This window comes from Sesamum indicum, linkage group LG3 (assembly GCF_000512975.1).
Source record: "Sesamum indicum cultivar Zhongzhi No. 13 linkage group LG3, S_indicum_v1.0, whole genome shotgun sequence".
Taxonomy (NCBI): domain Eukaryota; kingdom Viridiplantae; phylum Streptophyta; class Magnoliopsida; order Lamiales; family Pedaliaceae; genus Sesamum; species Sesamum indicum.
This window is the reverse complement of record NC_026147.1, coordinates 3,287,356-3,306,490: the sequence shown is the minus strand read 5'-3', so window position 1 is coordinate 3,306,490 and position 19,135 is coordinate 3,287,356. Positions and strand designations below refer to the sequence as shown.

Sequence of the window (19,135 nt, the reverse complement as noted above, 5' to 3'; positions counted from 1 at the left end):
TTTGGGCTCATCACTGCGAGGATACATTTCCAACAAATCTAATATCTACATAATACCTATATAACAAATCAAATCCAAACACATTCTCATTTCTCACACCTATAAATCAAATTTTGGAAACGTACAATCCAGACATAATTCATTTTCCGTATAAGAACCAATAAAGCATTTTCACACATTAAAAATGCTGAAAACTGGAAATGAAAATTAAAACAAAATCAAAGGGATTGAATCCAAGTATTTTCTTGTTTCTATCCACAAGTATTTCTGTCTCATATTAAAGACGAGACTAATTCTATGTGAAATAGATAGAAGACAAGGATAAATACATGATAACAATGGCAACTGTATTTTCACTTGCAACCCAAGTTTTATGAACCAAATTGAAGTTTGTAGATGTATCAAAAGAGGTATTCCCTTTCTCCTCTGTATCATTAACCAGCAAGGACACCCCCCCCCCCCCCCCACAAAGATCGTTAATATCCGGCTGGAGCACCACCTTTTCTGGGATCACTAACAGCAACAAGCTGCCCGGAATCCGGACCACTTAGTTTTTGAATCACAAACTGGCAAATAGTCCAACTAGAACACACGCGCAATAGGTGGCCTCTCTTTTTCAACTCGTTCAATACCTTAGACTTATATTCGTATTGCCCTGCTTTAGTTGTAAACTTCTCGTGGAAGACCACATCGGGATATAGCTGCATAATAGCATTTTGCTCAAATTAGCATGCCGGCAGTAGCAGCTTGCAAAATGCAGCTATGAAGCAGAAACAAGAACAAGAAAATTCCAGGATCGTCTCTAGAAGGAAACAAATGAGAGATGGTGATGATCGGCATATAAATTAGTCTCACCATGTGATAAAGTCTTGGAATTCTAACAGCAGTAAATGGATCCATTTTTAGGATGAAGTGGTTTATTAGGACCTGAGTGACTGCATCAGGTATTAGAATTCCTCCAGCTGCGCCTATCACTGCCTTTACCTGTTTACCCTGAATATTTACATTTCAAAATATCAATACCACATCAAAAACTGAAAGGAAATCAACTTGAATCAAGTACGTTGTTAATATCCATAGACCAAAGACAAACGCGGATGGTATTTTGAGATTTTCAAAATGCTTTCAAAATTGAGAAAACTCATATCAACTGGAACTGAATGTGTAATTTAGCCCTACATATTTTACACCATTCAGGAAACTGTTCAACATTTCTCACCAAATAAGTCCACTCATTTGACAAGACTCATTTTCGCATGAGTTTATTAAATGTCAAGACTTCCAGATTAGAAAGATCAAAGACAGATGCAATATTATTCCTTTTCCGCACTTAAGCTTAAAATTGAATATTAAGTTTCGTTTTCCAAATATGATTTACTTGATTTGGTTGGAGTATCTTATTTAGTGTCATTATTAACAAGGAATACAGAAAACAACTCCTGGCCTAAGACATTGTGACCTATTCAATTGTGAACTTTTAGAATTCTAGTCATAATTACACTTTTCGTCCATCTACTTAGTCTCTAATTTGATTTTGGTACTTCAAAAGTTAAACTCATGATTTTAGTCCCTAATGTTCACGTCTTTTAACAATTTTGATTCTACCGTTACTTTGGGTCTTTAAACAAATGGAAAGCGCTACGGGAAAAATGCACATGATCATTTTGGAGGAAAGTTACTTTTCCCTTCAGAATTCAGTTCCTTCCATCTATATATATCATATAGAGAAATAGCTAGAAACAACAGTGGAGCTGATCCGACATAAGAGATTGAAATTTGCTTAAAGGATTCACTAGAAAATTGAGCGCAAGCTCGTCCAACACATCTAGAAAATCATGGAACAGTCCAAGAGACATTCAAGCTGAAGAAAATTACATTCCAAATGTGGATTTGAGCTTCCTCTGAAAACTTCACGGACTCGACACAATCAAGGAAGAAGGCTTGGTTATTGTCCAGAGTAATTGAAAAATGATATATAGTTGTTTTAATTTGTTTTAAAAAAATGCAAAAAATACAGTAAAGGTAAAGTTGACAATTTCATACATCTATCCAAGGATTACATAATTTCATCAAACATTAGGAGGGTATTTGTACTTTTTCAAATAATGAGGGAGTATTCGTAATTATGACAAATCTCAGTGGAGGTTGTTGTAATTTACTCTAAAAATAACCTATTGTTTCAAAAATCAATTTATATTAAAGAAGAAACATCATGAAACTAGCAAACAAAAGTTTATGTAAAACAAGTGGAATAAACAACACATGCAATGTGAAAATTTTACGTGTAAGTATAGAATAAAAGTTAAATAATATCAATTAGACACGTATTTAATAAAATATTACGGAAGATAATTTAAATGACAAGATACGATTAAAAAAAATTATTTAAAACAAGATAATGGCATATGTTCCGAGAATGTGTTGAGGTAAGAAGTTAAAAAAGAAAGTAGGAATAATATTATGACAATTAACCAAATCAAAATCTATTTAAAGGTATAAAATTGAAATATGATAAACATACTTGCAAGGTCTCTAATATAAAGTAGAACTATTTTGATACTGAGGATAGCCGCAATTGTTTTAATATCTACTTCTTCAAATAATAAATAATGCTATGCGCAACAATATAAACATACACAAAATAGAAACAAAGTATCAGATTACGAATCTCCTCTTCCCATTTTTCTCTTGTTTTATAATTGCTGTTATGAATGTGAGTTGTTGAATAAGAAACATAAAATAGAATTATGGCACTAATCATGTATGATTGATAAGTAGTATGTTCGCCTCTAAATATGCGTTCCTATGCGTGAAATGCAAGTGATATTTTACTAAGTAGTATACACATGGAAAAGAAAAAGAAAAAGAAAAAGAAATGAAGCAGATTTCTTACCTTAACCAAAATGGTAGGTGCCATTGATGACAAAGGCCTCTTGAACGGTTGAACAAAATTCGCAGGTGATGGTGGTCGTTCATGTGATGAAGTGACGGAAAAATCACACATTTGATTGTTGAGAAATATCCCAGTGCTTGGTGACATAAATTTTGACCCAAAGATAGAGTTTAAACTTGTTGTCATTGTAACAACATTACGTTGATTGTCTACAACGCAGATATGAGTCGTGCCTTGATCATATACCTGACTCCACCTGCATTAGTATTTGGACTATCAATTAAAATTCAGTGTAATTATTTAGCAAAGGATCACAAATGGAAGAGTAATGTTCACTTATTTTTTACATTTCAAAAACAAGGTGGAGAACCTCCATTTATGTTATTAATTAAGAAAATTACCACAGATAACTCCCAAGGAGAGAGCAAGACCTATAAGATAAATGACGTGAAATGGCCGAAAATACGACAAGGGACTACCAAAACTTGGTGTCAGTAAGAACAAGTGATTACACAATGAAAATCTAGCATGCAAGAAAAAAACAACCTAAATAGATCAATAGCACACCTGAACCGTTCAGAGTAATAGAACAATACTTACTTACTACCATAATGAGCAGAATCAAATGTTTTGTTATCGTTTATCTGATCCTTCAAACTTTTTGCGAAGCTGGTTGAAATCATTGTTTGCAAGACATTAGTCACATTTACAAATGCAGGATCACCAAGATTCATCCTCAGAGCAAGCGCGTATTTCAAAGCCTCAATATAACGATGCATCTCCAGCCAGATAGGAACACCATTTGTTCCATAGTTAGAAAGAATCTTCAGAATCTGTTGTAGCAGAGGAAGCTTCAATACATGAGCCATTTCCAAATCTTACCATATAATTGAAGAAGGCTGTGAAGAAATTAGCTTACAAGAATCATCATCGCGCCCCCTGCAGCAGGAGGCGGCGCAGTAACTATATCATATCCCAATGCTCGAGCACCTATAGGTTTCCTAGTAATAACTCGATATTTCTCAAAGTCGGCCTTTGTGATTATTCCACCTGCCTTTTTAATGTCTTCAGCCAAGCTCCTTGCTATTACTCCATTATAAAAACTGTTCATGCCATCTTTTGCTATCGCTGCCAGTGTATCTGCTAGTTTTCGGAGATGTATGGTCTGGCCTTCAATTAGCAGCTTTCCTCTTGGAGCAAATATGCTCTGAAGTTCGTTATTAGCCAGGATAATTGCCTTCGCTTTCGTCATTTTCTGAAAAAGAGCTTCTGAAATGTTGAAACCTCTACGGGCGAGAATCTCAGCTGGCTTTACAAGTGATGCCCATTGAATCTTCCCATACTCTTTGTGGGCTTTGTAGAGACCTGCAAGTTGTCCTGGAACAGCGATAGATAGAGCACCATCTTTCCGACAAAAACTTTCCAGAAGAAACATATCCTAGAAAATTCGAGTAATTTTTAGGGGGTCTGGAAACATGGTCACTGCAAGATCAGACAAGCTTTACGCAAATGAAAAATGCAAGGTGCATAAAAAGGTAAATACAATAAGAATTCATTTTTGTAATGCTATCATATCTCTAAACTTGCTGATTCATGCACTATTTTAAATAAGATTGTTTACTAGTCAATTAATTACGAGAAGTTCTTACTTGTTACCAGAAAAAGTTCAAGGGGATTATACTTCTTCAGTCAATTATATCCTGATATGTTCTATAGATGGCTGACTGAAGGCAATTGAAATGCTGAATCAGTAAAGGTAGGAAGATATTATGAAATCATATAGCAATGTGACCGGATTGGATTTCTGTTGCAAACCTTTTTACATCTTCTACTCCATTCAACGTACACACACCATACAAGTATGACATCATGTATTTTATTTTAGAAAAGATTATATACACATGGTGTGTGTAAGTTGAATAGAGTTCATGATGGAATGAACTCGGATCTACCATGCTACATACACATAAATCCTCTGAAAATCCTTGCATGATTTAGAAGAAGTATCAAGCCATGGGCCCACATGGTTGAGGGCTCACGACAAAACTCCAGCAAAATGAACTTCTCTTGCAACTACTTTGTATTCATGCTCACTTTGTGAAATTTATTCACCCAAGTTGTTCGAGGATCTCATTGTACATGCATATAAACCTGTCTAGATTTCATCCCACAATCTTCGGGATATCAAAATAGAATTCTTTCACATTGGTGAAGCAACACCTTCATCACATTCCTTCCACAACCTAGGACCATCCCAGTGTACATTCAGCCCGGTCTCCTTCACCATTAGTATTCTGGGCCTGAGGTTCGCACTAATACCATTTGTCATGTACCAAGCCCCTTAAATTGTTGGACACAAGAATGCCTCCAGGCCCACCAATTACAATAGGAAAAGTCGACCATAACCAACTTGACAAAAAGGGATATCTACTGAATATATGTATAGATTCTTTAGCTAATACATATGATGTCTTTACTTTTTCTAACTTGAATCCATGTAGAATGAGACATCAGAAAACACCTATTTATATATGCAAATGTTTGGAAACATTTAGAAAATACTGAATAGAGCTATCAGATATCAGTTGCCAAATTATTAAAATTTAAAAATAATAATAATATCACATATATGTGGTTCTAAGAGTTTACAAAAGCTAATAAATAGAGTAGGTTCAGTTACAATTTGTTTATAGAAGTACAAGTAGTTCATTATCGTTAATGAGTTCACAAAAAAGCCTTTGTGTATTCACATAGCCAATAAATCATTGAACCGAAAGGTATCCACCATAAATCAATAGTTATGTTTTGAAACTATACAAACTTGAAAGGTTATGAACTAACTTAAGATGATCGCTAATTAGTAATTAGGAGGACTGATTTTGAGTTAGTGGTAAAACAAAGGACCAAACATATAATTTCCTCATACTGCTAGGCATGCCATATAAATCTATGGTGTAACAAGTTTCATGATAAGTCTGAATCGACTAGTGCAAGCAGACAAGAATCTCTTTGCTGGATACTTCTTTTAAGCAGCTAGCATCCGCTAAGGAAAACTATTTCCATAATTTCTATCAATCATTAACCAGGAGAAGCAGCTCATTGATTGACAGATTGAAAAGCTAGAACTGTGATTAAACACCAGGATTTTGTGGAAAAAAGTTCACCAGAGAAGAAAGATGAAGATATTGACCAACAAACATACCTTGGATGCTTGCCCTGGTGCCATTTCTCTCATGTCAAATACTTTTGCATGGCCGGAAGAGGACCTTACAAGCATAAATCCTCCTCCACCAAGACCACTATGAGCCGGGTTTACTACCCCCAAGCAAAGGGTAGCAGCCACTGCTGCATCAACAGCATGACCTCCTTGACGAAGAATGTCTCTTCCAATGGTAGAGCATTCTGCTTCATCAGTGGCTACAACACCATGGCGTGCTACGACCCTCGCACTTCCAGCAGCACAAGCCTTTTTCTGAAGTGAAACCAAGAACAGAAGGAAGAGAATGGCAAACCTGTGTCCCAATGTGGGACAAACTGCAAAGAAGAAATCCAAGTTCATTAATTTTCCTACATGGCAAAATTTAGCAATCACCGGAACAATTTTGCTCAACAACGAATTAAGAAGCCTGAAATGATCACTTTTCATGCACATCAACTTAAGATATTACACGATAACTCTAAACTTTATGCTTATGCCACATTGAATTTCAGAAAATGAGTATCAAACTTTTTTGCATGCCTCACTAGAATGGATTTTAAGAAAATAACAAGAATAGCAAAGCAACTTTATGGATCATAAAGTGCAGGAGCTTCACGAAGAGGGATGTGCTCTATATGTGGTTTTTCCTCCACATGGTAAACATTATAACCCCATCCAGCTTCCAATGGTATATAAGCCAACACAAAGATTTCACTATATCTGCTCAAGTTGCCAAGCACGATATCCGAAGTAAACTTACTTCTTAAGACCACTTCAGCACAATTTCATGTCATCCAGTAAACTGCAGCAATAGCTGACTAGCATTTACCTAAGCTTGAAGATGATAGTCACATCTACTTCTCATGAAGTTAGCATCCATCATTGAACTAAAATATAAGGGTAAATTGCAATCTACCTACCTGTATTATGGAAAATAGGCAAACAGCCCCCTCATGAAAAATAAAATAGCAATTTATCCCCCGTGTTTTTCAAGATGTAGCAGTTTACCTCCCTATACTTTTAAAATTGAAGCAATTTACCTCCTTAGGCAGAGAGGTAAATTGCTTCGTTTTTTAAAACACAGAGAGTAAATTGCTATTTATTTTTCATAAGGGGGTAATTTACTTATTTTCAATATCACAGGAGGGTAAATTGCATTAAACCCTAAAATATAATGCTAAAATTCTGCATTGACATCTCCTCCTCATGTGTATAATACAGGTAAAATTACAGTATAAGACACATTGTAGACTATTTACATTCATCTTATCAGAATTATTAATTACCAGTCTAAAGTGACAATTAACACATACAACAAAACATAGGACATCGATAAAACTCACCTCGGCAAAACATATTGTAAGAAAAGCAAAGTACAGCAGTGAGATTGGTGAAGAACTTAAACTAATAAAAACTAAGGTCCTCAATAGTTCAGCCATTAATTAACCAGTAGCAGATTAGGCCATCATTTAACTCAAAAAATATCAATCATCTTCATTTATCCCTCTTCAGATATGATAACAACAATATTTATTAACGAAATTGGCTCCCTCCTTCATAATAAATTGTCTTTCTCTCTTTTCAGCAATGGAAAAACAAAAAGTCTCATCTAATCATAATGAACTTCAATAATTAGAAAACATAGCAAGAATTGCTCTGTAGAAAGGTAAGACATTCTCATCAGGTTCCAAGAATCGTTAATAAGTTTCCAGTTAAAGCACAAAGAACAAATGGGATTTCAGTTTCATCAACGGAGTAGACATTTTGATCATGGCTTCTCACAGATCAAGACTAGATAAATTCCATGGATTTATCCGAATTGATGCAAAGGGAATAATGGGTCAATCTTTCCCCCAGCAAAATCAATACAAGAATACCTTAGAGATTGCTGAGATGATCATCATAACTCCACGGGCTGAAGCTGAAACCAAGAAACTTTGCACTAGGAATGGAAATAAATCCCCAATGGTCTGAAAAACATGACTGAGTTTCCACCTTTGCTCTGATTTATTAGGATTTATAACTTGTGTCACCTGGAAATAAGAAAGTTCTAAGTATTGAAACAAATAATTTAATAGAAATTCTTCATGAAAAAGATTTTTAATTAATTATGGTTATGATGTTAATTTAATATAAAAGTTTTTTTTTAATTTTAGTTTTTCATTCTATTGAAATTCAGTGATTACGTTGTTTATTTGAGATTTTAGTTAACAAATTCTGGATTAATTTGAAAAATTAAAAAAAATGCATCCCTTGTTGTTTCAGTTCTAAATTTGATTGGATATATGTTTCATTCATCGTGTGGATATTTATTTTATTTACATAAATGAATGTAATTTATTACATAATTTTTTTATGATTATAAAATTATTTCATCTCTATTAAAACTATTAAATAATATTCCCTTCAATTACAGAATCGACACAACACAATGTGCTCTAAAAACAAGATATAGTTAATTGTACCTTGTTAATATAATGTTTTGCAAGGAGCATTTATGTAAATTTGTCTTTCAATAGGGATATAGTCGTAATTATAATTATAATCTCAAGAGATATAGCTATAATTTTATAAAAAAAATATATACATCTGTATATTCTGAGCTAACCTCGGGAATATCAATATAATTTACTATAGAATAATTATGTCTTCATGAGAATTTCAACTTTGCTCAATAGTAACAATTAATATTTACATGGACTAAAAGAAAATGCTTTGTTACAACAATTTTTAAATCTCCAAATTCATATTTAATTCATTTCTATTTTTAAAAAAATTAGTAAAAACAGTAATTTTAATATTTTTTAATAATTCCATAATCATATAATTTTTTTCTCTCAAGCCACTACTCCACATTTTTTTCTCTCACCTTACTTCTCCATACTCCTTTTCTCACAAATATCTTATATTTTTAATAGGAAAAAGTATTATTTTAGTCCGCTAAGTATGCCTAATTTTAATTTTAGTCCGATAACTATGTCTATTTTTGTTTAGGTCCAGTAACTTACGAAATTGCTTACGTTTAGTCCTCCGGTAGATTGTCAGACAATTTTATCCCTATGCAACTTTGAAAGGCAGTTTTAGTTCATATGCACTCATAGAGATAAAACTGTCCGAAAATCTGCTAGAGAACTAAAAGTAAGCAATTTCGTAAGTTACTGAACCTAAACAAAAATGAACATAGTTATCGAACTAAAATTAAAATTAAACATACTTAACGGGCTAAAATAATACTTTTTCTTTTTTAATAAATCAGCAATTATAATTTATTTTAAAATAATCTAGCCATAACACGAAAGGGCAAAAGAGACATTACCCCTCCTCATATTTTTTTATATATCTTCATTTAAAAAAAAAAATAAACAAGAGTGAAATAGATATTTTCACATTACCATCCAAAAATTACATAATAATCTATACATTATTATTAAGTGAGAACACTTCTTTGATGTCTCATTTTTTATTGGTCTGCTAAGTTTTTTTTTTTTTTAATAAAATTTACCTTTACTGAATAAAAAAAAAATCCAAACCATTCTTCTAAACCCCCAAGTTGCCCACCTTTTTCAACTTCCCACTAACTTTAACATCTTATGATTTTTTTTGGTTTTAATATTTTTATTTTCTTAATTAAAATATATTTTAAAAATATGAATTATTTTTAGAAAATAATTATTTAATTATCCACACTCATTTGAGTGTGCCAACACACACTAATTTCAAGTATCAACGGAGTATTGTTAATTTTTTTAAAAAATAATAAGTATTTATAATTATGTCAGATCTCATACAAATTTATTGAAATTTATCCTTATAATATAATTTTCTAATTCACTCATGTGATCGAATTGACATCACATCTTCCCTATTATGAGTAGGGGTTCAGTACTATTTTCCAACCCTATCTCATCAACATAAAATAAAATAAAAATAGAACATTATAATCTCCAAACAACAATGAGTGTGCTTTGTGTAATAACTGCATATCCCATTACAATTATGTACTTCATATTATTACCCACCACAAAAAATAAAATAATAATAATAATAATAATAGGAGATGGAAATGACATCAATACCCTGCTGGAAAACCACCTTTTCTTGGATCACTAACAGCAATAAGCTGCCCAGAATTTTTACCCTTCAAAACTTGAACCACAAACTGACATACAGTCATAACAGAAGCAGCCCTCTTCAACTGATGTCCCTTCCTTTTCAGTTCATTCAGTGTCCGAACAGAAAATGCATACCGATCACCAACACTTGATGAGTAGTTCTCATGCAAAAGCACATTGGGATAGAGCTGCGTTTGTGCAAATTTCAACGTAAACGCGTGCGTTTTAACTTATAGAAGCGGGAAGTTTAAATTTGTGTGGAGTCCTCACCCTGTGGTAAAATCTTGGAGCTTTGACGGCATTGTATGATGGTTTTTTCAGGACGAAGAAATTTATCAGGACTTGAGAAACTGCGTCGGGTATTAACAGTCCTCCTGCTGAGCCTACGACGGCCCTAACCCGTCCTCCCTGAGAGATAGGGTTTACAGAAAAAATGAAATCCAATGAGTTATCTTTTTGTTAACATGTGGAGTTTGACTCAATATTATATTTTAATTTAAATATGATGGAATCAGATTTATTACGTGTTTGAGACTAGGGGTGGGGTTGGGGGCCCAACCCAATGAAAAGACGAAAAAGATTTTTAATGAATACTTTATTCAGGGGGTTAATTTGTAAAATTTATGGTATTTTATACGTGTCAATGTTATTTATTTGTTACGATTTTATTAGATCTTGTAGAATACTCATATTATTACTACCAATTACACCAATGGAGAACCTAGAGACGACGGTACATAGGCGACTTACTATGGAGTACTTAAAGATGTTGGAACGGGAACAGCGGAAAGGCAGGAAAGACTTCTCACCTTCTCAAGAATGGCCGGCGCCATAGACGACAGAGGTCTTTTGAATGGACCAACATAATTTGAAGGGGCACCGGGTCTAACTTTTGAGGTGGGAATGGAGAAATCATGCATCTGATTGTTCAGGAATATCCCGGTACTTGGCGACATAAATCTTGATCCGAAATGAGTGTTTATGCTTGTCGTCATCGTGACAACGTTACGTTGACGGTCGACAATGCAGATGTGGCTTGTGCCGTGATCATTTAGCTGACTCCACCTGCATGCACCAAAGAAAACACAAACACTGCACTCAATTAGTGTACTAGGTTGTAGTTGTGTACTAGGATAGAATTCGCTCTAATAACAACCGACAACTACTAGGTCGTCTATAGACAACTACAACCGTAAAATTATACTTCCATCCCAGTAATAAAGTGTGCGCCAAAAACATTGTTGTCAACAACATGAGTATGGCACTAACATACTCAAAAGTATCATGTAGAGTGGTAGGAACATGTTGTCTTACTTGCTGCCATAGTGAGGAGGGTCAAATGTCTTGTTGTCATCTATGAGTTTCCTCAAATTTTCAGCAGTGTTGTCTGATATCATAGATTTTAAGGTAGTGCTAACATCAACGAATCCCGGATCTCCGAGGTTCATCCTTAAAGCTAGTGCGTACTTGAGCGCTTCAACTGTTCGATGCACTAGCAGGGCTGTCGGAACACCCGTCATATTGTAAATAGAAAGAATCTTCAGAATCTGTCATGACACAAGAAGTCATGCATGAAAATCTATGTGTGTACAATTAGATCCGACCTCAAAGGGTATCAACATAATCTGCTATAACATTAGTATACCACGAGATAGGGAAGGCCGTAAATTAATTAACTTACGAGTATCACTACCGCCCCTCCTGAGGCGGGAGGCGGAACGGTAACCATTTTACATCCCAATACATAAGCAACCAAAGGCTTCCTCACGATAACACGATATTTCTGCAAGTCTTCCTTTGTGACTATTCCACCTACTCTTGTAATGTCGTCCGCCAATCCTTGAGCTATCGATCCGTTATAAAAGATGCTCATGCCGTCTTTGGCTATAGCTGCCAGTGTATCCGCTAGTTTTTTTAGACGAAGGGTCTGGCCCTCGATTAGTAGCGTTCCGTTTGGAGCGAATATGCTTTGGATCTCCTTATCAGCCATGATCATTGACCTTGCATCGGCCATTTTCTGAAAAAGGGAACGCGATACTTTGAAGCCCTTACGGGCAAGATTCTCAGCTGGCTTTACGAGCGATCTCCACGAGAGTTTTCCGTATTGCTGGTGGGCTGCGTAGAGACCTGCAAGCTGTCCTGGAACAGCTATGGACAGAGGACTATGTTTCCACTCAGTTCCATTCATTTTGGAGAACATGTCCTGTAAGAATGTAACAGTAACAGTGAAGAGAATAAGACATCATTAGATAATACAGACATGCTAACTTAAATGACATGCAGTTTATTCATTTTCACCAACATATATCAAAGCATTAAATCATCATTTGAACCGTAAAAGGACAAAATCATTTAATGAAAGGTAGAGTCTAACTGACATTTTGTACTATATTATTAAGACATGAATTTAACATCTGTTGTCAAAGGTCAAGAGATACCTTAAAAACAGACTTGTATATAAGCTTGGTTTCCTTCATTGAAATAATGAGATAGAATAGATCATAATTTTGACTAACTTTCACTTTTCTTGTCCGTAGCTAAATCTGGGAAAATTGAAATTTCGACACTACAAGAAAATAAAAAATTAGTGGCAATTTTAATATTGTCAGTAATTATATATATTTCATGAGAATACTGTTTATTTTATCGCAATAAGAAATTTCATGATTTTTAGTAATTACTATTAGTTTGAAAAATTGTAATTAACATGAATTAGTGATGAAAAAATATACATTAAGTTGTCACTAAATACAATTAGTAATTCATGTATAGCGACAATCCAGTGACAACAAATAATAATTTTCTTTATTTTATGTTGTCACTAACTTGTCACTATAGATGTGTCACTAATTGTATTTAGTAACAACTTTCTACACGTTTTTTGTCAATAATAATTATATAGTGACAAGATAAAAATTATTGTTACTTAATGTATATATATATATATTAGTGATAACTTTAGAATTATCACTTGATAGTTTGTCACTAATATCATATTTTTTTGTATTGTGATCTCATAATTATATAGTTTTTTAGTGCTGTTGGAATTCAATTTGGCAATCTTAAGGCCTGCAATTTAAAAGAATTAGCACATTATGGACAAAATTCATCGAAATTACAAATCTGGCCAGAATTTGACAAGTGCACTTTACGTGAGCCCAAATTTCAATGAATATTGTCTTACTGTGCCCTGTTTTTTAAATTGCTGGGCTTGATTTGTAAATTGAATTCCAACGGGACTAAAATTTGCGACCCCTATAGTTCGGGTATTAAATTCAAAATTTTTCTTATGAATGGCAAGTACCTTGGATGCTTGTCCGGGTGCCATTTCTCTCATGTCAAAGACTTTTGCCTCTCCTTTATGCGACCGGACGAGTATGAATCCTCCTCCACCAAGACCGCTGTCGGCCGGCCTTAAAACGCCAATGCAAAGAGTACTGGCAACCGCTGCATCGACAGCGTGCCCTCCTTGACGAAGCATATCTCTTCCAATCTTAGAGCATTCTGTTTCATCAGTGGCCACGACACCGTTGTTTGCTTTCACTCTTTCTCCTCTAGCAGCACTAGAGCTGTTGAGGAACAATGCCAACGATATAAGTGATAGGACGATGACGGGCAGACCGTGTCCGGAGACAGGACAAACTGCAAATTAACAAGTGAATTTGACATTTGTTTGAACATCAACAAGATTGGCACAAGTGAAGTCTTGTAAGAATGATGTACTTACCAGGTAGAAACATGTTGTTGGAAGAACTAAGGTGAGGAAGATGAAGAATGATGTATATCAAGTATGAAAAATTAGGAGAGTGGATTAGGCCATTATTTACTTCAACAACATCTCAATCATCTTTTCCAAATGAAGGCAATGATATTAATTTCAACTATAGAAGTTAATGACTTGATTATGAGAAGTGATTTTAATTAAGTGGAACTGTAGCTATAGACTCACCTTTTGAAAAGCAGTTGTTGTTTAAACTAGAAATGCGACGACGGAGAGAGACTTTAATTACGTCCAAGGCTGATTAGATTTTCTATTACAAATTCTATTGTATTTTCTACTCCATTAACATACAGACGACACGTGTATAAAATTTTTTTGAGATAAATGTATAATCTCATCTTTATACACATGTGGTGTGTGTATGTTAAATGAAAAAGAAAATACAATATGATTTAAAATAGAAAATTCAATTTATTTCTAAGAAGGGCTGCTATACTGGTCGTCCGTCTCCTTGCTTTTTGTTCAACAAAAAGGAAAGAATATATAACAATAACAAAAAAATAACTTATTAATGTAGAAATTTTATTTACGCATGGTTTGCAAAAATTTGTTTTATTGGGAAAATGCGGAAAGAAAGTTGAAAACGAGATAAAGGTAAGCGAGAGAGATGTTTGTGAAATACTCTTTACTTATTCAAGAAAAATTTCATTTTTCATCCCATATGATTTAAGTTTTATTCGATTTTAATCTCATTTATTGTGAGTTTCACTTTTAATGTTCTATCTTTTAGCCTATTCAATTTTATGGGACCAAAAATAATATTTTCCCAACTTGTGAATGCAATTAGTAAGAGAAGATATTCAACATTCCTTCAACTTCTTGTTAACTTAAATTTACAGAATTTAGGCAGTGTTTGTTGGCAATAGTTCTGCTTTTGTTGTGTGAATAAATTCTAAAATTGTAAGCTTTTGGCTGTAATAGAAGTTGAGAGGATTTGAAAAAGTAAAAGTAACTAGTTGGAAAAAGTTGAAGTTGTGATGTTTGGAAAAAGACTTAATCTTTATCAATAAGTTGCAAACGTTAGTTAAAAGAAGTTTATAACTTTTGATTTGAATTTAATTTAAATAGTTCAAAAATATAAATTTTAAAACAAAAATATTCTTTTTTTCTTTTAAAACTTATTTCAGTAAAAAACTCGTAAACACTTAAACTAAGCTATTGCCACATATCACTAATCAACCAATGAAGTTGGATTGCGCATTTGATGGCAACTGTGAAACTAACTTTCGAAAATTGGATCTAAAAAGTTCCAAGTCGAGAGCTCCGAGAATGGGTTTTAAAGGTTCTATTAGACTTGCACAAAATATTGCCTCCATATGATGAGTGTCGTGTTTCATAGGCGATAGACGTATGACGTTTATGCAATTTTAGTGGGTGTGAAAAAGGTTCTCAAGCCGACTGAACTCCTCGGTTCCAATAGTATGGGGTTTAGTTCTCAAACTTGAGGATTCATGAGGTCTCATATATGGGACGGCTGTATCTAGGGTCTGGTAAAAGATAACTATGTTCTGAAGTGGTTATTATAAGTCTTGTTCCAATGCAGTCAGAACGTGTACGAATGTTGGTGAATTCTAAAAAAGGATCCGTGGCCTATCATGAGATCATAGTGATCTCCTATGCGTTCTGATGTATGTTATGCTCCCGAGAGTCTGTGGATACAGCGGGTGACCAAATAAAAAGTGTTTTTCTCTGTTCATCAAGTCGAGAAGCATAAGCAGAATATTAATCATAGATTTCTAATCCAGGATGGGAACTTGTGACCAATTCCATGCCCTAGACTAAGACCGGGAGATGATCGATAGAAAGACCGTCCCGTAGGGCACTCGTAGCCTTAAGGTTCACGTCATTTTCACTTGTTCTCTAGTGCCATGGATAGTTGCTAGATGGTCACCCATGGTACGGGTGCTTTCGGATTAAGTGTTAATCGAAAGTGATTAACTAAATATAATTTAATTAATGTAGCGCAAAATATTTGCCAATTAAATTGTGTTGAAACAAGCCCAAGTCTAGCTGAGAGTAAACTTACAGAGTCACACAAAACACCACTCAAGAAAGTGGTAGAATTAATTATGAATTACTTCTAGAAGGAATGAATTAATTTAGAGAGTTTAAATTAATTCGAGAGATTAAATGATATGATCATTTAAATGGGAGAACCCATGTGATGGAAAGCCCAAGATATAATTAATGAGATTAATTAAATTTGGGTTAGATTTAATCAATTTAATAAGATCGATTTTAATTAAATCAGATGAATTAATTAATATGATCAATTAATTAGAAATTTGACTTGGTAATTTAATGATATTAAATAACCCGGATTAAGCTCAATTATTTGATGGATTAATTAATTGGGTTATGGGTTAGGATTTATTTGATAAGATCAAATAAATTTTATTTGGACTTTTAAGAATTGATTGGATTAATTCTATGAAGGCCCAAGCCTAATGGGTTTAATTTATTTTTTTAATTAAGCCCAATAGGACATATATGTACATATATATGTAGCCCTAGCTTGAATATATATAGTTATATGTGATATACATATATATATATGAAGTTGTAAAGATGAGGGAGTTGTTGCTTGAGTACTTATGGTACTAGTAGGTTGTGTACTTTGGAGACACAGATTGTATCTTTTTTTGGCTTGGCATGCAATGTGTACATGTATACATATAACAAGTACATGATATGTTTATAGTGTATAGACTTGTGTATATGTCATTTTGTATATGATACAAAAGACAACATTACTCTGCTATATACTTATCATCTTGACCCTCTCTTCTCCTTCTCTTTTCTGTCTATTCTTGTTCTTTTTTATCTAGTTTCAAGTCAGAGCAAGATCCTCTTGAATTTGATATACTAAGTTAATAGTATAATCAGTCTCTTATACTACATAAACTTTACTTCTAGCAAGGTTTGGTGTAGACCACCTTATGGTGTACAGTGTTTTGGACATAGAGGAGATTTCGTTTGTCTTTGCATGACTGCACAGTTGGAGGAGAAAAGCTTGAAAAAAATCTTCAAATCAGAAAGGTAAAATTTCGTGATTACATTTCCGTCACTCTTTATTACAATAGTCACTTGTTTTATTTCAAGTTTGTTTAACACTTGTTGAGTGCCGAATGCCCGTGATGAAGGAACTAATTCCCTTTCGATTTAGAATTTAAATATACTTATTTTCATACTTCTGTTACATTCTTACCAAGTGTCGAGCCATACCAATTCTTTCATGTGGCTCACAAAAGTAATGGAAGATAATTTCGTCCCAATACATAAAATTATATTTCCACAGACATTGTAGGCTGAGGTCTGATGAGGTTGATGGTTTCTGCTACAAAATTAGATGTAGGAAACTTGTGGTTGTAGTGTTTGTGTATTTATTGCAGGCTCTAGAAGATATGAAATTTAGGGGAAGAAAGTAAAGAGTTGGTTGAAGAGTTGAACAAAGATTGGATTGGATTGCTTATTCTAAATTATGTTGTATCTTCGATTTCATTATATATACATATGTTATATGTACAAAAATTATTATTTTTTATTTATTTAAAAAAGATTTTATACATGTCTTAAATATATATATATATATAATAAATGGAATAAAACAATGCAACATAATTTGGAAAGAAAATCCAAAATGAACAAAGACATATTTTAGGTTTAGGAGCAAAAACATTAAATGCATAGATATCCATTTGATTAACCTCCCACCCCTCACAAAAAAATAATAATGATAATAATAATAATAATTATTCATAGAGATCAAGAACATGGGCAAAAGGGTCATTTATTATTGCTCAATTGGTACTATATAATGTACCTAAAAAAATTACCATCACTACCATGGTTTAATAGTTAAATCACTAATTATTTATTTAAACTCAAGAGTTCGACCTTTATTAAGAATGCAAGGTTTACCTCTTTACGCGAGTATATGAGCTGGCGATAGTCCGACTTATAATACTTGATTTAGTGAATATTGTGGCTTAATTTCGAATGTGCTAGTGCAATTATGAGACCCAAATTAATGTCCCAACGAATTGAAAAAAAAAAAAATTCTGGCGGCAGTTAGATTTTATTACTTAATTAAAATAATCATAATAAATTTGATCGGATTGAATATTTCTATTTAAGGGATAATCAGCATTTACATCCCTAATCTACTGTCTATTTACACAAATCATTCTTATTTTTTATATAATTACAACAACCACTCTGACAACCAAAAAGTAAAGATAGTTTGTGTAAAGATGTTGATGTTATTGAGGGATGTGTACATAATTTTTCAAAGGACGGGTAATTTATATGAATGATATAAATGATTGCGGTGGGTGTATGAATTTTTCCTTTGTTAACAAAAGACGGATAAAGTAAGAACATATTCATGCAACTAAAATTTGAAGTCTTAAAATATTGAAATTTGTTGCACTATTGAACATTATTGTGTCAAATTGAAGTCTTAACAAATTGAGTTTAGGAGAAATCATCCTCGGAATCACTGGAACTGGTTCCAGGCCTATGTGCCCTGAAATACAACTCCAGGTTCTGAAACCTGACAGGAGACCTCTGCGTTGGCGACAATGGAGGCGACGAACCCGCCTTCCTCTTCTGTAGTTTCTTTGCAATTTCCGCGCGGACCTGATCAACGTTGTTCAAGAAATCCTTAACTATAACAAACAGCTGAAGAGGATGATTCCCTCCTTTGGACCCTCCTGCTTGATAATAATCTGTCGTTTTCCTCACAACCTCCATCACTCTTTTCTCCTCTTCTCTCACCACATTAAGCTCCTCCCGACAGTCCTCCAAGAACCCTTTCATCTCTCGTAGGAACCCGCCCGATTCGACACTCAAAAGATGCTTAATCTCATCGACTCTTGTTGTAAGAACTGGACAAACGCTTATCAAACTGTCGTAGTCTATGCTTGCTGCTTTCTTCACATTGCCGAAGTTACTATTCAGGCCTTCCAGCGCCGGGAGTCCCAGCATTAGATGCTCTCTGTCTTGCTCTTCATTTGAATCATTGGAAGCTGAGAAGGGTTGATCACCAGGTTTACGGTTTGTGTTGATCGATCGTCGTCTGCCCTCAGACCGGACAACCTGCTCGACCACAAAGTGAAGCAGAGTTGTCTTTCCATCCGTGCTTTTCA

At 34.0% G+C, this 19,135-nt stretch overlaps 3 protein-coding genes across 5 annotated transcripts in view; all 3 read right to left on the bottom strand.

Moving 5' to 3' along the window:
* On the bottom strand, positions 475 to 8,110 carry LOC105157388 (gamma-glutamyltranspeptidase 1). Of its 3 annotated transcripts, XM_011073800.2 has the most exons (7): positions 7,970 to 8,101; positions 6,096 to 6,427; positions 3,813 to 4,331; positions 3,494 to 3,726; positions 2,894 to 3,149; positions 856 to 993; positions 475 to 701 (listed from the first exon to the last, which is right to left on the bottom strand). In XM_011073800.2, exons 2-7 carry the CDS (start codon positions 6,168 to 6,170, stop codon positions 477 to 479), a joined length of 1,446 nt encoding a protein of 481 aa, XP_011072102.2. In that variant the 5' UTR covers positions 6,171 to 6,427; positions 7,970 to 8,101; the 3' UTR covers positions 475 to 476. The 3 variants fall into 3 exon arrangements, with proteins under 3 accessions (XP_011072102.2, XP_020548018.1, XP_020548017.1); XM_020692359.1 differs by lacking the exon at positions 6,096 to 6,427 and having other exon boundaries at positions 3,813 to 4,375; positions 7,970 to 8,110; XM_020692358.1 differs by lacking the exon at positions 6,096 to 6,427 and having other exon boundaries at positions 7,970 to 8,110.
* Positions 10,162 to 13,944, bottom strand: LOC105157387 (gamma-glutamyltranspeptidase 2-like). Its single transcript, XM_020692225.1, has 7 exons — positions 13,932 to 13,944; positions 13,509 to 13,846; positions 11,886 to 12,407; positions 11,519 to 11,751; positions 11,014 to 11,269; positions 10,475 to 10,612; positions 10,162 to 10,392 (listed from the first exon to the last, which is right to left on the bottom strand). Exons 1-7 carry the CDS (start codon positions 13,942 to 13,944, stop codon positions 10,162 to 10,164), a joined length of 1,731 nt encoding a protein of 576 aa, XP_020547884.1.
* LOC105157151 (formin-like protein 4) overlaps positions 18,385 to 19,135 on the bottom strand; it is a gene marked incomplete in the record, with an annotated part of 2,776 nt that continues 2,025 nt past the window's right edge. Inside the window, 1 exon segment of the mRNA XM_011073460.2 lies at positions 18,385 to 19,135. Within this exon segment, the coding sequence (XP_011071762.1) occupies positions 18,462 to 19,135 (674 nt within the window).